At 28.8% G+C, this 19,309-nt stretch overlaps 1 protein-coding gene across 1 annotated transcript; it reads right to left on the bottom strand.

The window, feature by feature from the left end:
- LOC109333760 (trihelix transcription factor GTL1-like) lies at positions 15,668–17,810 on the bottom strand. Its single transcript, XM_019569326.1, has 2 exons — positions 17,519–17,810; positions 15,668–16,520 (listed from the first exon to the last, which is right to left on the bottom strand). Exons 1-2 carry the CDS (start codon positions 17,740–17,742, stop codon positions 15,764–15,766), a joined length of 981 nt encoding a protein of 326 aa, XP_019424871.1. The 5' UTR covers positions 17,743–17,810; the 3' UTR covers positions 15,668–15,763.

The raw sequence follows: 19,309 nt of genomic DNA, 5'->3' as shown, positions 1-19,309 counted from the left end.
CAATTTGGCACCGCAATCTTATTCAATAAAAAGAGAATGTAACTATATTAAATCTTATTTTTTATAACATTAAATAAACACAGCTGAACCACAACAATGAGAATTCATAGTATTTGATAGAATAAATACCAAATAATAAGGTAGTACTTATTTTTTAATAAGTAATCAATAAAAATCATTTTTTATAATCCTTTAGCAACTAATTAACAATTTTTTTAATAAATAACAAAGTGGTAACAAAATTCTTTTTGTGTGACAATAAACTAACAAGCTCTTTTTTAAATTAAATATTTATTAACATTGGCCATAACTAATTAATAGTTAAAATGTTAGTTAACAAAATGTTATTTGCATTGAAAATACATATAATATTTATCATTATCAATGTTTATAAAATTCATATATGATCGTATTTTAGGAATTAATCAAAGATGGAGAGAATGTCGACCTGGAAGCCTCTTTCTTCTCGTATCATCTTCGAAAGGTCGTGCTACGCCGCTTCTTTTCAATCGATTAAATCTCAAAATCAATTAAGTTTCATTTTCTTAATTAAATAAATAACAAAGATTAACCAAATAAAAACTTTTTTCAATAATAAACAAAACTTGCAAAATAGATGTTTTGGACTAAAAAATATATTCTCTTTAATTAAAATACACTCAACCAATAAACTTCTTTCTACTTAAAGAACTATGTAAGCCTTGATTCCCTTAATAGGGATACGTAGGACCAAAGTCAATCTTGTCAGGCGCAATAATAAAAGTCAATAATTTTTTCTTTTTAATAATTAATTAATTAACCATAAAATTTAATAATAATAATAATAAAGTCATATATTTTAATAAAGGGTACCACTTAAGGCGGACGGGTAGGGTGCTAATACCTTCCCGACCTTGTAACCGACTCCCGAACCTGGATATTAAAAATCCAAAAACCCATGGTAATTGAGCTTAAAAGATTTATCTACATTTTTAACTATAAAATATAGTGGCGACTCTAAACAAAGTCGTGCAACCAAAAATCGGGGCGCGACATACTACATTCATTAAAATCTTGTTTTAATGTGAAATTAGAAAATGTACTTACTAAATTGACCTTCAGTGCTAATTTTTATTTATGAAAAGTATTAGTCTATAATATTAAATTTGTTACTATTGAATTTAATTTGATCTATGTGTAAGAATTTCATCCCTAAAAAATTTAAAATTTAAATCAGTACTTAAATATGACAAATATTAGTCAAAATAAATTCCTTCGTGTATCATAAAAATATTAAAATGACTAATTTAACATGAATTTAATATTTTTTAGGACCGTTGGAGATTTTTTAGTTTTTCAAGAATCAAATTGGTAATTGCAAAAATATAGAGGAAACAAAATAAGTTTTGTTCATTGATCGAATAGTAATTTGTCTTTCATAATAAATAAATGCTATTAAATATTTCAAGTAAAGTGTTTTCCGAATATAAAATAATTTATGAGTTTAATATTTGTAAGTACTAGTGTAACAAATTTTTATACAATCATTTTTTATTCATATGTGTTATATTTATTTAAGAATTAATGATAATTAACATATCAGCAAAGTGTTGGTTTAGTGTTATAAGGTTTCACTGTTAGAAAGGTCAAATATATGATTTCTGATAGTGGCATTTGTTGAGCGAGGCCACATGCACTCCGAAAAGAATTAGTTCATTACATATATGGTGAGCAAGGATGACAATATGGACTTGGCCCGACAGGTCAACCCGTTTGGGTTGGTATTTTTAGTAGGTCGGGCTGGAGATTTTAGCCCAAAAACTCATATTCAATCCGACCCAGCAGACCACCATTAAAAAGGAGATCAGGAACATGTTTTAGGCTTTTAGTTTAGGGTTCAAAATCATAACAAAGACACAAATGAGAAAAAAATTTGAAAGACATTGATGATGGTAGTAATAAAAAAGTGGAAGCATATTCTTCCAAGAGAAACATGTCATGTTTAAAACTTAGTAGTTAGAAGTTTTATTGTGAACTAAGATCTAAAATTTTAATATTATGTTGGCTTGTTATTTAGAAGTTATTTGGTTTGTGATTTTTTGTTTTAAAATACATTTATGAGACATAATGATTTTTTATTTTTGAAATTGTGACTGAGTTGATTATAAATGTGTATTTTAAAAGAAAAAAATGGGTCAGTTCACCAGCCTGTCAGCCCTACCAAATATGGGTTTGATTGACATTTTGTGCCTTTTTAGTAATAAGGATCGGGTCGGCCCATATTTTGGCGAACCAAAGGCGGGTCGGATTGGCCCATATTGTCACCCCTAATGGTGAGGGATATCCATGGTTATACAAAAAAAATAATATTTAGCATGTTGAATATATAAGAAAAAGTAATCATTTATTTGAGTCATTCATGTTTTCCATGCACACCTATTTAGGCTAAGAAGGCAAAGAGTTTAGATGTGTTTGGTTATTGCATTACTAAACCTGTGCGAATACCCGTTATGTATGTCATCTGCAGGTTCTTAGGTACCTAATGTATCCACGTGTACCCAAAATTTAATAAAAAAATGCTAGCAACTTATACACTTGTGCATTTGTTCCTTGCAAATAAGGGTGGAAACAGGCCAGACCGCCTATCAGAGGCCTATTACCTAGCCTATAACAGGTTAGGTCAAGTCAGGTTTTTTTCATTAATTTGTCAAGCTCAAGCTTTCTAAAAAGCCTATTTAGCTTAACAGGTGAGGCTTTAGGCCACCTAAAAGGCCTATTAAGCCTAACTGACCAACCTATTTAGTTATTTATATATGAATGTTGAATTTATACTATTTTAATATAAATAATATTATTATATATGTAATATTAATATAAAAATGTATACAAAAATATAATTTAATTATTAGAATTAGATGAGCCTAACTAAAAGTAGGTCTATAAGCTCATTTAAATGTAGACATAGTAACCTATTTCATGACCATATAGTATAATAGACCTTTAAACAGACTAATAGGCTAGACCAAACTTTTAAACAGGTCAGACTCAGACTTTTATTTTTTTTTTAAACAGGCTAACATGCCAGACCCAGACTCCTATATGTTATATAGGTTGGGTCTGTTTAAGGCAAAGTCTGACCTGTTTCCACCCTTACTTACAAAGATATATTAATTAAGCAATTAAAAAGAGAGAAAAATATAAAACATAATTTAAATTTAATATTAAATACAGTTTGTTATACCCAAACAAACATTAAAAACAAGAGAATAAAGTATCTCCTTACACCAGAATATAATTTATCTTGTTGAATCCACTCAGCGCTTGACATGTGTCTTATTTCCCTTCTTTCTAAATTTTTTTATTTTAAAATATAATATAAAAATAAAAAATAAAACACGTGTCAAATACTTAGTGAATTTAAGAAGATAAATTATCTTCTATTACGAAGATATATTTTATTCTCAAAAGCAAAGACATGAAAATTTTATTTAGTAAGGAGTGTTTAATCAACATAAAATTACATCACAAACATGAATGAATAATATAATATCATTGACTAATAACATAACATTATATTTATGGATTAACAATATTTTACAAGTATGTATTAACAATATAATACCATAATTATGATTAACATGATACTATACATATGTTGCTACATATATATATTTAAGGAATTAAGAAAGTTTGCGAGTACTACGAGTTTAAGTATATATTGACATTCCTAAACTTGTCCTAATAAATTTAAAATATGATTCTAATCCTCACATTTTCAAATATTGTGATCCACGTTACCCTCTCTAATAACTTGCATCTACTAATGATAATAGAATAGGTAATGTGACACGTTATCTGCATAAGTAGACTACATATATGATGTTTCTAGGGTGGAAAATCTTACCCATTTAATAAAATAATGTCTTTCCAAACTGATTTTTGATTTTTAAAATAAAGATACTAAATCAATGTTATTAAACTTGGACCAGTCAATAACTTGGTCAGGGTACTGAGTCAATGATTGAACTAGTGAATCAATAGTTAGATCAGTTGACTCGATTTATATTAAAAAATCTAAACAATGCATAATATTAGTTAATATTATAAAATAATTATATATTTTAATTTCTAAATTTAAAAATATTATTATGCTTAATTAAATATTCAAAAAGAATTCATTACTATAAAATGTCGCAAATAAGTTAAAAACATCATCAAATAACATATCTGATTTAATTGTAATAAAAATGAGTAATAAATTTAAAATTTTATTAAACAACGAAATTTTTGCTATAACATAAGTTAATAAATGATAAACATAAATACAAATAACTTAAAAATATTTGACTTTATTTATCTCAATGATATATTCTTAGTTGTTTTTAAAAAAATTATATTGATTCGGTCCAACTGTCAGACCATCAGAGTTACCAGTTTTAGCTTAAACTGACCTGGTCAAACCGAATCAATCAAATTTTAATGCAAAATCGATTAGATAAAAAATTCAAACTAGTTAGACATCTAACTCACAGTTGAACTGGTAAGATCGAACGGTCTTATTATAAGACTGCAGCAAGGTCACGCTTCCATATAGAATATCATACTAGGTATAATTTATTGTGACCGCTATGATAACATGTCTATCAAGGGCAATGGCGACTATTCTTGTAAAATCAATTTAGTTTTCTGCAAAAAAAATACTTATAATATAATGAAACAAGTTTGGATAAGATTATTTATATAATAAGAATTTGGAAATAAACAGACTCACATAATCTGCCCAAAAACTTCAGATTATATTTGATACTATGGAAGAGAAAGAAATAGAGCAAATTAATTATTTTGATTTTAATTACAATATTAGAATAATTTCTCCCTAGTAAACTCAGGTATAATTTTTTCATTTACAATCTATTTTTTTTAATCACATGTTCCATAAGGAAATTCTATTCCAGTGGGGAAGACAATTATTGGCGATAGAAGATCTCATTATCAAAATTTATTGACAAATTTGAGTCTTTATTCAAAATTATGTTTTATTTTATATGAATTATTAGTTTATTACCTCAAACTTTAATCTTTACACTTTAATTTTTAAAATATCCAAGCATTAAACTGTTGACAGTTTTTTCAAACACGGAATTGGATATATTAATCAATTTGGGTTTTTTAATGTCAAAATGTGTATGTATATTTGTCATTTGTGTCAAAAACCACCATTCAACCAAGTGTTTGGAAATTTAACTCTTTTCAAAAGTCTAATTACTAATTTAAGAGCAGAGATCACTTCTGATTATTAAATTAAAAAATGAAAAGAATCTCCACGTCTCTCATTCCAATAGAGATTATGATAAAAATTTCCGTAGGCCAAAATGTTTTATTTTTGTTATCCCTAAATAGAATAGAAATAGGTATAGTACTATCGTTCTCTTTCCTTTTTTGTTATGGTATATTATCTTTCCCTTCCTTTTTTTGTATATATTCTCGTGTCTTTTCATTTTCTTCCTTTTCATTCATAAATATTTTCTTTAAACTCTTGACAATCGTATATATCGAATTCATAAAATTAATACACGAACTTCCAAAAAAATACATGAACTTGCTCACAGTAGCTGATGCAATCTGTTACACCTTCCTTTATATAATCACCCCAAGTACTTCACTTACACTATTGGATATATTTTATATTGATTTATTATTATTATTTTAAAATCATGCTAACCATTTTTTATATGATATACATGTATCATAAAGTATAAAATGTATTAATATTTTTTTAGAAAAAATGTATACACTAACAATGTAAGAGTTTTACACATTATTAGTACATTCACTGTTCACTTTTATCATAATTGACTCTTCAAAAAAATTAATATCAATGAATGATGGATGATGTACTGATTGTATATAAATCTTTTCAATGATAATGCATAAATATTACATTCATATTTTTTTTGGTATAACTAATGAAATCTTGACCCTCACTTTATGGATAATAAACTAATCCCTTTGAGAAAGTGTAAATATTCTTTCTAACAAATGTTGTTCTCAATAATCAATTTCTTAATCTTTTGGTTTACATAAGGATTCAATCCTTGATCTTTTGTATTTATGAATAAAAATTATATATTTTATAATTAACAATTAACTGTAAAAAAGTATATAGCAAGAAAGTAAAACTTTTTGTGCTGCTAAGATCTATCTAACTATTAAAATTCCTCCTATCATCAATTCATTCAAAAGTGTAATTGGACTAGTCAAATCTAAAAAATCTGCACTTGTTTTTTCCCCATATAGAAATCAATGCATATGCATGCACCTTGTTCTCATCTTCCATTTTTGGGTAATAGTTGCATCCACACATTTATCATCTCTTTTACTTGATTACCTTGTTCATATTCATTCCCTAACTACAAAAACAAAATGATCTGAGTTTTAGACCAAGAAAAATACATTGCATCGAATTAAGTGTTACCAAAACCGTTTCTTTAGGGAATAACACTATGACTATATTAACTTTTTTATTGATTGGCTATGACTATAGTAACTGATATGAATTAAATTCTCATACATCCAATCCAACCCAAATAAAACAATGTTTTTCAGTGAATTTTAATTTCATTTTAGAATACTAAAACTGAAAAATAATGGTTTCCATTTTTTCATCATTATTCCATTTAATGACCCATTTCAATCAAATTCCTTATAAAATCAGTCACATAGAAATTTCTTGAAAAAGTTCTATACAAGATAAAATAAAATGTCTGATTTACACAGCATAAAGGATAATAGAATTTTGGCAACAGTGCTTATGGGATTGCTTTTAGTATCATCTGTTGTGATATTCCCTTATTTTATGAGTCCAGAGCCTCCAATGTTCTTACTTCTATGGTTATGCAGCATCCCTATATTTGTCTTATTCTATTCCATTTTCCTTGCAGTTTTTGTTTGGTGATGAAAACAATCATCTTACAATACTAAAGAAAATGCATGTGGAGGATATTAACTTCTGCATAAAGGTGTGATATATGTTTCTTTATCAATACTTTATTGTTTATTAGAATGCATAGATGTGAATAGGTAGTTAGGAGTGTGAACAATTTTCCTATTTTTTTAATAAGTATTAGCAATGTAAATATAAAACTTTAGCAATGTAATATAGACAATGTAAATATGCAGGTGAAATATTTTATATTGAAAGGATAATTTATATCATTCTTCACCATCTATGTGCTGATTTTGTTTCATTAGAGTTTCTTGCTTGTGTGACCAATAGCTGTTTGAGTTGTATTTTGGAAGAAAAAAAAGGAAACAAAAGTCTTCAGAACATAAAATATTATTTTTAAATGATTTTGTCTTTCTCTTTCCCTTTATTTTCAAAAACTTAATTCACAAAAACACGCTTAATTTCTAGTTTTTTCCCACATATAAACATGGATATAAGTGTGTTTATCAAAAATTGATTAGTTGAAGGTTATTTTGATTTAGTATATCTTAAAATTTTGAGTCATGTGTAGACAACAGAAAAACCAAAGCGCTAATGTCTGCAATTGTAATAGAAACAGTATGTATGAATTTGTAACATAAAATTAAGTGTATGTATTTTGGTGTATAATCACAATTTTAGTTAGATTCATGATTTAGAATGATAGAAATTCTTTCTACCAAAAAACAAAGAATGTGGAAATTTCTTTGAAAAAAGTACCGACCTTTCAACAAAATGTCAATAAGATGGGAAATAAAACAGAGAACAAAATTTGATTTTATCGTCAAATTTAATTTAAAAAAAGGCACACCCAATGCACGAAATTTTTATTTAATGGGTCTTAGATATAGGTAGTCTAAACCAATGACATCATGTTCAACAACAACCTTACCATTGTACTATGTTTCCCTCTTCATATTCAATAGAAAGAAAAGTATAATACATTTTAATAATTAGAGGACTATTAATATAGGATGCAAGAAGTGTGGAAGCCAAGGGTTGGTAAGGTTTTCTATTGACACACAAGGGTGCTTGGAAGATCAACTTGTGCAACAAAACTTGCATGTCATAGTGGCTGAAAATTATGACTAGTACATGTGTTCAATGTGCCATAAATACATGATGCAGGACTTGTTGCCAAATGTGGATGCAATTTAGTAAAGCATAAAACTATTGTTGTTCAACTTCAGACTTATTTCCTACACCAATTCTGCTAAATGATGTGAAGAAAACTATTGTGTTATGGCTAGTTATTATGTTATGGTGTCATATAAGTGTATAGTGTTCTTTCTCTTTTGTAGATACAACCTTTGTAATTTTCATAAGGATGTGAAGGAAAATAAAATACAACCTTTGCTCCATTTTACATAAAGGAAATAAAGACAAGGATTTGGACATCAAATATCTTTGTTACACCATTGTACTACTATTGAAATTCAGTTCAATAGTATATATTCAAGTCCTAGAGCACTTGAACTCTCATATAAAGGAAGTTCAGTTTAATTTCTCAATCATTAAAGGTAAATTCCAAATCATTTGAATTATTGATGTAATAAAATGATGTTAATATTGCATATCAACAATATATTTTATTGTTATTGGTTAAATTGTTGTCTATACCTTTTTAGGGATTATATAATCAACAAGACATTCGTCAAGTGGTGTTTGATCCCGTGAGATTCCCAAAACGATAAAAAAGTCAATGGTCAATTCTGTGAACAACTTTTGTTAGGAGAGATAGTCAAACACTCCGAAAGAGATGAGTTTCTTACTACAAGTTGAGGAGATATATGGATTATATAAAATCAACTAAATCTCTACTCTATTAATATATTTCAGAAACCAAAATAGTTATTCACTGGAATCCCAAAATTTTATTTGTTTATTTGCATCAAAACTTTTATTCATCAGTACATGAAGTAAAAGTAAAAGTGTCATGCCTAGCAACATGAATAGTACAGAAGAAAATAATCACCAATTATGTTCAAGAACACATAAATGAAAAGAAATATCAAAAGTGTACAACATGAACATGAAGCATATAAATTTAAGAGCACTCGAAACCAGAGTCATTAGTTCTTCCACAATTGTTAAGAATGACATTCAATGAAAGAGGAATGTTAAGGTTGATGCCAAGGACGTTAGCTTTAAGGGCAGTGCAAAGGCAAGTAGCTACTTCAAGATCAGCAAGACCATTAATGAGGTTGCAGCAAGGTAGGGTTGGTGGTGACCCTAATTGGGTACACCAAGTTCAACACATTGACACACACACCAAACTTAAGGGTATCTATAGGACATGTCCTACTAGAGGTCACCATAGTGAAAGAAATGAGGTTGAGACATAAAAATAGGGCAACATAGACCTTGGAAGCCATTTCACACAACTATGTTAATGGTAGCTTATGGTTAGGTGTGGATTTGATTTGAGTGATGAAGTTGTTTAAGTGATAGGGTTTTTTTATAGTTAGATTATTGGGTTATGGGTAAGTACTTTTGTTGTTTTTAATTGGTGTATTAAATTTAAATAAATAGTGAAGGAAACCCTTGAACACATGTATATATAATTGAGATGCTCAACACATGTTGTTGGCACCCTGGCACTGCGAGGACAACAAAGACTTTCATATTGTGATAGTTGTGTGTTCACATATATAATGAAATAAAAATAATAATAATAATAAATTTTTATAATTTTTAATTAATAAAATATGTTTTTATTTATAATATCAGATATAATATATCTTTGTTCGCTTGTTACATATAATAAAATAATTGTAGAATCAAATATGTATAGTTTACTTTCTGTCTAAAATAGTATAAGACAGTGAGATAAAACTGACATAAATATTTTTTAATAAAGTATAATAAAATGATGATCGACTTAAATGTGTTAATTATAGTTCAAAATAATATGATTAAGTTTCTTGTAGACAAATACTTCATCAAATAGGAGTTAGGTAGTATGATTGACCAGTTAGGTTCATACAAGATAAAATGAGATCAGACCAAACAAAAAACAGTGATAAATGTTAAAAAAGTTACATGTCCCTAAGAAATTTTTATTTTATCTTATGAAATTCAAGAGTTTATTATCATTATTTTGATAAGTAATAACATTTTTATTGTCTTGGTATAGAGATAGAGAAATAGTAGAGGCATAGAAGATTTTCACTTAATATATAGTATATACTTGAAGGGAAGAGACCCAATATTAATATGATTATGGAGTTGATCAAATTAAGATCTTGGTTTTGGTTCTCGGCAAAGTTTAGCAAACCTGGCAACTCTTTTATTCTCTGGTGTAGCGATCCTAAGTCTTGTATTAAGAGGGCTTGTATTCCAATTAATCAGTGACCTCTTTTTGTTGTATTGGGTTAGCACATCTTGTGCTTTTTAATGCAATCTTTGCTTACCAAAAAAAATAATACACATATACATGAATTTAACATGCAAAACACGTTTTCTCTACATCTCTTCTTACTTTGTATTCCTCCCATTTGGTCCAACATCATGTAAATGATGGTTTAAACTCAAGTAGATACAATGTGTTACCTCAAACTTGGAAGCAAGAAAACACTAGGAAGAATCATGCAGGCACGATGCATCGAATAATAGCTCCCATATATTTCGGACAAGAAAACACTAGGAAGAATCATGCAGACACGATGCATCCAATAATAGGTCCCATATATTTCGGATATATGCAATAAGAACACCAAATGTCTAATGTATATTTACCTTAAGTTTTGATGAAAACTGAAGTAGAATGGGGATCACCTGTCCCAAAATCAGTGTATCCCTATGTCCTAAGTCAATATGAGTTTTCCAAGTAATGCACATATGTAACTTTAAGTTTTTAAATTTTTCTTTTTTAATGACGTGTCAATTTTTTATTGGACCGGGCCAGGAAAATGGACAGGAATGGGGACAGGTGATCTGTGTCCACTGAAGTAAAGTTTTGGAGGATGGAGATCACCTGTCCCAGTTTTGTGTCCCAAATCCTGTCCCCTCCAATTAAAATTTGCCATATCTATTAAATATGCCACCTCATTTATTAGGATTTACTTGTTGTTCCATTTTTATCTTTTCCCCCTCCTGATCCAAACTCAATGTAGGAACTTTATCCCTTCCCCTTCCATTTCGTTTTTACTGTTGTACGTGACTTTTTCATCACTTCCCTTTTATCTCCTTTTTTTTTTCTTCCCTTTTATCTCCTTTTTTTACTTCTTCCGGTGACAAATTTAAGCATAAGAAGGTCAAACATTGGTTGGCTCCATTCACATTGGTTGGCTCCAACGACAGCGGTGGCATGAAAGGATGCGTGAAATCTAATGGAAAAGGAGAACTAAAATGGGGAATTTTTTAAGAGAAAGAAAATAGTAGAAAAATATATATTAGATAATGGGTTGTGGATTGAAACCAATATCACTACTGGAGGGGAAAGGATAAAAATGGAACAACAAGTAAATTCTAATAAATGAGGTGACATATTTAATTGATATGACAAATTTTAATTGGAGGGGACAGGGTTTGGGACACAAAACTGGGACAGGTGATCCCCATCCGGTTTTGGAAGGGAATGAAAGGAAGAACTTGGAAAGTTTTCTCCTTGTTTGGGAGTTGAATAAAGGAGAGAGAAAGGTTTTGGAGGGTCTCTCAAACCTTCCAAAGCTCTTCATGTATCTATTTTTAAATTTCCCCAAATTTGTGGTTTTTTGAAATAAAATATCAAAATAGCTAAATATTTTTAGTAATAGTATATAATTATACATTATTGTTTATTTTTCATTGTTAATTACATTTTTTAATGAAAAATGAAAAATACTTATATTATCATTAGTTTACTCTCTTCTAAATTTTATACTTCCAAAGAATGAGAAGATTTTCTTCATTTTCCTTTCTTTTTTCCTATTTCTTAACCCTTTAATCATTCTTGTTCTATTTCCCTCGTAACTCCCAAACAAAATGGAAGGTTTTAATTATGTTAAAGTAGTTGTCATGTCTACTTAATATGCAATGTCATTGATATAAAGATAAATTAATTATAAAAATGATTATTTGTCTATGAAATCAAAGATGTGATTAGATGCATGAAACGGTCTGCTTAAGAGAGATAGGTGTGCTTTAAAGTATATTCAACGTGTCTATTGAGGTTTTTCCATGTGAAGTTTCACGTGAAATGTAAGCCTTAATTTGTATGTGTAAGTTCTGAAGGGAACAACTACTTTTAGAAGTAGAGGAAAATATATATACACTGACAGTGTAAGAGATTTTTACATTATTACTGTATTATTTATCATCTATTTTTAATTATTATAGACTTTTAAATAAAAATAATATAAATGAATAACAAATAATGTACGGGCTGTGTATAACTTTTTACATTGTCCATAGATATTACACTGTTAGAACGATCCCTTTTAAGTTGATATTCATGAATCATGTTAAATATGAATATGAAATGGTCAAAAGGTCATATAACAAAAGGCAATCATATTATCTGGTTAATGATAATATCTCATATGTTTCACTTTCTAGAGCAAAGAATAATAGCTGAAATGAGAAAAAAAAATGTTTAGCCACATGCAAAAAGCAAGTCTTCAATTCTGATTTAGTCTATGCACATTGATAAAACACCACTAGATCATGTTAGTGATCAACCAACTCCTATATTACCTTATTGAGAATATCAGAGACTCCAAGATGCAAAAAATACCACCTCTAAAACTAATAGATTATTTGAGTACTATAAATACCAAAGTCTTTAAACTAATCTACTTGACATTCCTCTCAACATATATAATCTCTTAAGGAACGAACTTATTTATTTGAAGATGAGATATGTTTTCCCATTTCAAATAAGGAAAAGAAAGATGTATAATATACAAAATTAGGTACATAACTAATATTGACAATTTGGGTTGTCTACGCTCACTTAAATTAGGGGTTCACATATGTTGTCCTACAAATTGTGCCACTGCGTGTACTTTTAGACGTGACTAATCAGAAAATGATTAATTATTAATTTTTTAACTTCAAAATATTTTTTCAACCAATCATAAAACAATGATACATACAGTTACACAAGTTGTGGGACAACAGATATTAAAATACTCATACTCCCTCATGAACCCTCTTAAAGGACTAGCCCAATCTTCAGCTATCACATGCACTCACTCAACATCAATCCTTATAAGCTTCACCTTTGGAAGTGACTCAACCACCACTTAGTAGATAAAATCGTCATCCTTTAAAATTATTCAGCTCAAAGAAATTATGGAGGAGGAACTTAAAACCTAGAACAGACTCTTTAAGATTTACTGAATTTTAGATACACATTTCCTTATGTCTTTAGATTAATTATTAAACATTTCCCTATCACATTTTTAAAATTACAATTAACTATGTATTAGTTCAAATAATTTAACTTTATATATTTTTCAGATCCAATAAAAAATTAAAACATAACATTTAATAATTGATATCTTAATATTATAGGCAACTTGCTCTACCCACTAGACAGATAAACTATTGGATAAAATTGGATAAAATTTTCATATCATATCCTGCCAATATTCACATAAAAGAACTTCCTTCATGAACTTTATTATATATTCTTCAGGGATTTTGTTCTTCCTAAGATTTAATTGTAAATCACATTTTATCAAGTTTCTTTTTTCACGAAGGTTGTTCATTTCAACTTCTTAACTAACCATGACCATCATTCCTTTTCTGTGAAGAAGATCTTTGCTCCTGACTTTGACATGGTTTTGATAAAGACGTCAACATCACCAAAAAGGAAGAATAGTTATGAAAACAAAGAATATTAAAACTTCAAGATAATTAGATTAAGTCTCTATAGGTATTTTTATCCTAAAACTCTTAAATATACAAAGTAGTAATGCTCAAACTATTTTTAAAGAAAGTTGAAACACTTTAAAATACTTCAAACAATTTTCAAAAATAGTGTGTAACGGGTTACGTCATCTAAGTAACATGTTACGTGTGTGAGAAAAGAGTTATCCAACTTAAAATTGTTCAGAGTAATCCATTACTGTCTTTGAGTAACAGATTACCAGTTTTGAAAAGTTGAGTAACCGATTACCTAGATTACTGTAATCAATTACTCTAATTTAATTTTAAATGAATAGTGGAAAAAGAGTTTGGGTAATCGATTACCCACTGTCAGTAATCGATTGCTGAGAGTTGTTGCATCATATTTCAGATTTCAAAATGAAATGCTCTCACTCCAAACGAAATCTCTTCACTTCAAACAACTCATACACTTTCATAAAGGCATCATGGGTGTTTGGAAAGTCTATATAAAGTCTATAATTCTCACAACACAAACATACAACAATACACAACTCTTATACAATTTCCAAAAACTCTTAAACTTATTCTGAAGTTATTTCTCTACACTTTTTGCAACTAGTCCTTAACTTTCAAAGTTGTTTTTCTGAAGTTGCTTAGAAGTGTTTCAAAGTTTTCCAAAAAGCATTATTACTTGGTATACATAAAGAGTTGATTGGATTGCAAGTTATACTACTTTCATACTTGTACATTCTTCAATATTGTTACAAAATATTTTCTTTCACAGTGTGTGGAAAGAAAGGGATTAGAATCACTTGGAAATGTGTTTTCCAAGAGTGAATAAGGATTAGGGAGTGCGTAAGGTACATAGAAATATCGAGGTGAGACATTGTAATTACAACTCATAATTCTTAGTGAAGAAATCTCCTGTGCTGCAAGAGTATTGGACATAGCATTCGATAGACTAGAAGGTGAACTAGTATAAAAATCACTGTGTATTCTCTTCTCCCTTATCTCTTTCATTTTATCTTAATTATTTTTCTGCATATATCTTCCGCTGCACGTTAACTTTTGATTTTGTAAAAAAAGTGGCCATAATTTTTAAGTCAACTAATTCAACCCCTCTTAGTTATAATCTCCTTCTTACATTTTCCTCCTTATTTGATTAAGCCACCCTCTCAAGATGCTAAATGAGAATAGTATTAGAAAATAAGTATGACCTATTGTTAAAATTGTGAAACAATAAAAACAACAAAAGATATGAAAAAAAAAGGAAATAGTATCATTTTAGAATAATATTCATTATTTCTTTTTTGTTTTTACTTTAATATTATTAGTCCGAAATATGGTTTGAGACAACAAATCTTTATCCTTCAAAGGGATCCATTATTATCTTACAAAAAACAAGGCCTCTTCTTTCTATACAAAAACAAGTGACAAATGTAATGTAATGGCTAATGTGGCATAATTCTGGAAAAAGTTCATTATTATTTTACAAATTATAACATGACATACTTCATAATCTGCAATCTCTTCTGTCTCCTAAACATATTAAATCTCAAATAACAAACTATTGATTACATATAATATGAAAACCAGTCTTAGATATCAAAGGAATAAAGCTCCCTTACTTTGTTAGAAAGAATTGTACATAACCATCTTATTCTGCATCTTTTCAAATGCTTTATGCCACCCCAAAAAACCAACCTAATGAACTGAATAATAAATTGTAGAGTTCAAGGGAATGACACCCTATCCTATTATTTCCATATAAGGGTATAAATACGCTATTTAACTTCTATTCTAATGGACCGAATATCTTTCATAAGGAATCGGAGAAAAATATGACAATTTTTTCCGGGAAATCCCCAACGAAAAATATACACTAAGTATTTTTCTAATAAAGTTCATTGGTGTGAAAAATCAAAAGAAAATGTTTAAATAGATATACCAGTGAAGGAAATTTTACATAAACCATATAAATGATTATTGAGTTCTACTTTCCTCTTTTTCAATCTTGGTAACATTGTTGGTATTGCTTGATGCACTTCCATGGTTGAGGATGCCATTTCTATACAGAGTGTCTAACTCATCAAAGTAAGGGCAAGCTTTACTATTCTGACGCCTTTTCTTGCCATTTCCCACTGTTCTTTTATAGTACTTGGTGATGTTTTCCCATTTTTCCTTACACTTCTTTGCGGAACGGTTGAAGCCCTTTTTATGCATTGCTTCGGATATCTCCTCCCACATCGATCCTTTCGGTCCCATAACTTGAAACTTGTGTTCCAAGGGAGTTCTTAAAGCTATGAGTTCTTGTACCTCAACATCTGGCCATCTACTGTTATTCTGATCAGCGATTAATTCTCTATGGGTATTCGCATCACCTTCGGCTGGTTGGTGGATTTGAATTTCATGGCCGATTAGATTCTGAATTAAAGATATGATCGCTAAACTACGAGACTTTTCTTCTGCTCTAGCTTCTTCATCTCTTTTAAATTTTTCCATCGTCTCATGCCTCCAAGCTTCTTCTCTCATTATTCTTTCATTTTCTTTCTGTTCTATCATGTCCACCAATTCTTTATGCATGCGCTCTTGCTTTTCCATCATCTCTGTTACCAAGTTCTGTACAAAATTTTCAAGATTTTCTCCCTCCCTTTTGCTTCTCTTTCTCGAGCCAGGTTCTTTCGTACTTCCTGAGGAGTTGTCATCGTAAACATTGTTCTCATCGTCATCCAAAAATGAACTGAAACAATAAAGAATAAATCAATCAAACAGCTCAAATTAATGCCAAAATTGATATGAATTTGGGTTAAAGGTAATTAGTTCCACGGAACTAGCTAGGTTGGTCGAACTCGAATCTATAGGATATTGATTCCACATGCCATTTCCCAAGAAAAATGCTACTTAGTACTTAACACATCTCACCATACATGACATCAAAAGTATAAGCGAATAAGAAAACACGATAAAACAACAACATTCAGACATCAGAAGCAATGTAATTAAGAGGTGATGCTGCAGTTCTTTCCCAGTAGTGGTTTTTACAAGGTACAACATCTTGTATATAGCAAATAAGAAGAACAAAGATATGTTGTCCCTAAACATGTCCCAACTCATGTTACGCCAATGAAAACATGTCAGGACAATTAAAAAAATTAAACCTTCATTACTTTTTTTCTGTTTTTGCCTCATTGTGACAACAAATCCTTGTTCAAATAAAAGATACATATGCTGTCATGTTGACCCAACTTTAAGAGAATGCATCATTTAACTTAACAAACTTACCTATAACAATAGGATGAACCAAATTAGTGGCCATTTACTGCTCTATATAACAACATACCAAGTCTATAACTCTATATGATAAGAACTACTTCATAGAATTTCCATATTTCCCTTCTATGAAGCAGGAATAAAACTTCATCACAACAAATCAAAAGTTGCACATACACCCATATAAATAAATTATGTCAAAAACTAAAATTTGATAACATATACTAAACTATAGGACAATTATTCTTTTTATTATTATTATAGAAATGAAAAATACAAACAAAAAAAATACCTTTGACCTTAATGGTTAATACTGTACCCCAATTAGACAAAGATAAAAAAGATAGATTAAAAAAAACACCTTGATTAACAAAAAAGAAAGAAAAAGGGTCATGGCAGAATCATGGGGTAATCAAAGTTAGCAACTTTATGGAAATTAGAACGAAAGGGTTGAAGAAATGAACTGACCCAGTTAACGGGAACCCGTAATAATGACCCGACCCGGGTGCATCAAGAGGAGGAAGATGTGGAGGGGAAGAGATTCCGTTGGGGCGTATAGGGCGGAGTTTCTGGGGGTTGTGGTGGTTGTGGTGGTGGTGGGAGATGATATCGGTGGTGGAAAAGAGAGCGTCGTAAATGAGATCGCCGGAATCGGGAAATGGAGAAACGGCATCGGCGGCGAAAATATCCATATGAAAATGATGAAGGTAAAATACAAAAATAGAGAGGGTTTTCCAACAGTCAAACTCCTAAGTGTATTTTCTACAATAAAACACGTTTTTTAAATAATGCTTTACATAAATTTTTTTTGCATACATTAGTATTTATTGGTTAAAAGTTTCTTATTTTATCAGTCATGTATTGCATTTATGTATTCTTGTTTTTTATTGACTCTAGAATAAAAAAGTAATAAAATTTAATGCATATGAACGCTTAAGTTTTATAGGTCAATATAAAAACTAAAGAAAGAGAGGAAAAAATAAATAAATTGTAAAGAGACAGAATTTTGATGTGTATGAGGGAAGTATTATGATAGGAATAGTTACTGTTTTTTAAGTTAGATACATTGTTATTTGTTTATAATATCTTGTTTTAAAATCAAACTTATTTTCGTGTGAGTCAAAATAATAATGAATGAAAATAAATATAATATGATTTTGCAAATGTATCAAACAATTATTGGTCAATATAAATATAAAAATGAAATCTAACTTAATTGGCATTGACGTGCTTTACATATAATACGGGTTTAAGATACAGAAGAAAACAAAGAATATACTTTTTAATTAGGTATCCTATACTCATTTAGGTATTAAGTCCTTTTTTCCATTCATTTTATTAATCTACGTGTATTACTTTTTTTCACACTCGTTATATTATTTAATTATTATTTATCACTCAAAATTTGAATATTATAGAAATTATTTAATTTCTAATAATATTAAAATAACTTAAAACATTTTTTAATAATAAGTAAATATTTAAAATAATGCTCGAGCCAGTGAAAATAAATGGGAATGGAGTATCTCCTTGTATAAGGAGATAAGTTATCTCCTCCTGCCAGTGAAATCATGACATGTGTCATATTTCATCATTTTTAATAAAAATATTTTAAAAAATAAACAAAATAGCACACATGTTACATTTTTACTGGTTAGAGGAAATAAGTTATCTCCTTATATAAGGAGATACATTATTCTCATAATAAATATAAAATAACTTAAAAATAAATATAATAAAAATAAGGAATGATTGTGATTCACTTGTTTTTTTGGAATCATTTTTTGAACCTTAGTGACACATTACTTTTGCTTATTAAAATTTAATTTCAATAAATTAAAGATACAACAATAAATAAGAACTTTTTGACTAATAATTAATATTAAAAAGAGAGATAACAAGTATATAAATATTTGAAATAATAGTAACTAAAAAGAATTTATTTAATTATATATACTTTTATACTATATATAAAAACAAAACATGGTGTAACCACCACCATGGCATAATTTATATATTCCTATTTTGCCCTTTAAATTTTTAATTTAAAAACCCATATAATCATATATATAACCACCTCAAATATATTAACTATAAGTTGCATATCTATATTACTTAATAAAGGAAAAACCTAACCTAACTTTCATGAAGTTATTTTGGGTTTTCCTATTTCATATTTTATAACTTCTAATTTTATTGTATAAGTTATACTTTCATCTTTATATATACTTATACTACTAAACATTTATTTCATATTTT

The sequence above is a fragment of the Lupinus angustifolius genome, chromosome LG19 (assembly GCF_001865875.1).
Source record: "Lupinus angustifolius cultivar Tanjil chromosome LG19, LupAngTanjil_v1.0, whole genome shotgun sequence".
NCBI lineage: Eukaryota > Viridiplantae > Streptophyta > Magnoliopsida > Fabales > Fabaceae > Lupinus > Lupinus angustifolius.
This window is presented reverse-complemented; position numbering and strand designations above follow the sequence as displayed.

Excerpts from the sequence above, each read along its gene's own strand:
- LOC109333760 (XM_019569326.1), bottom strand. The coding sequence starts at position 17,742 with ATGGATATTTTCGCCGCCGATGCCGTTTCTCCATTTCCCGATTCCGGC. Across the intron at positions 16,521-17,518 it reads TACGGGTTCCCGTTAACTGG|TTCATTTTTGGATGACGATG; the intron begins GTCAGTTCATTT and ends TTATTGTTTCAG.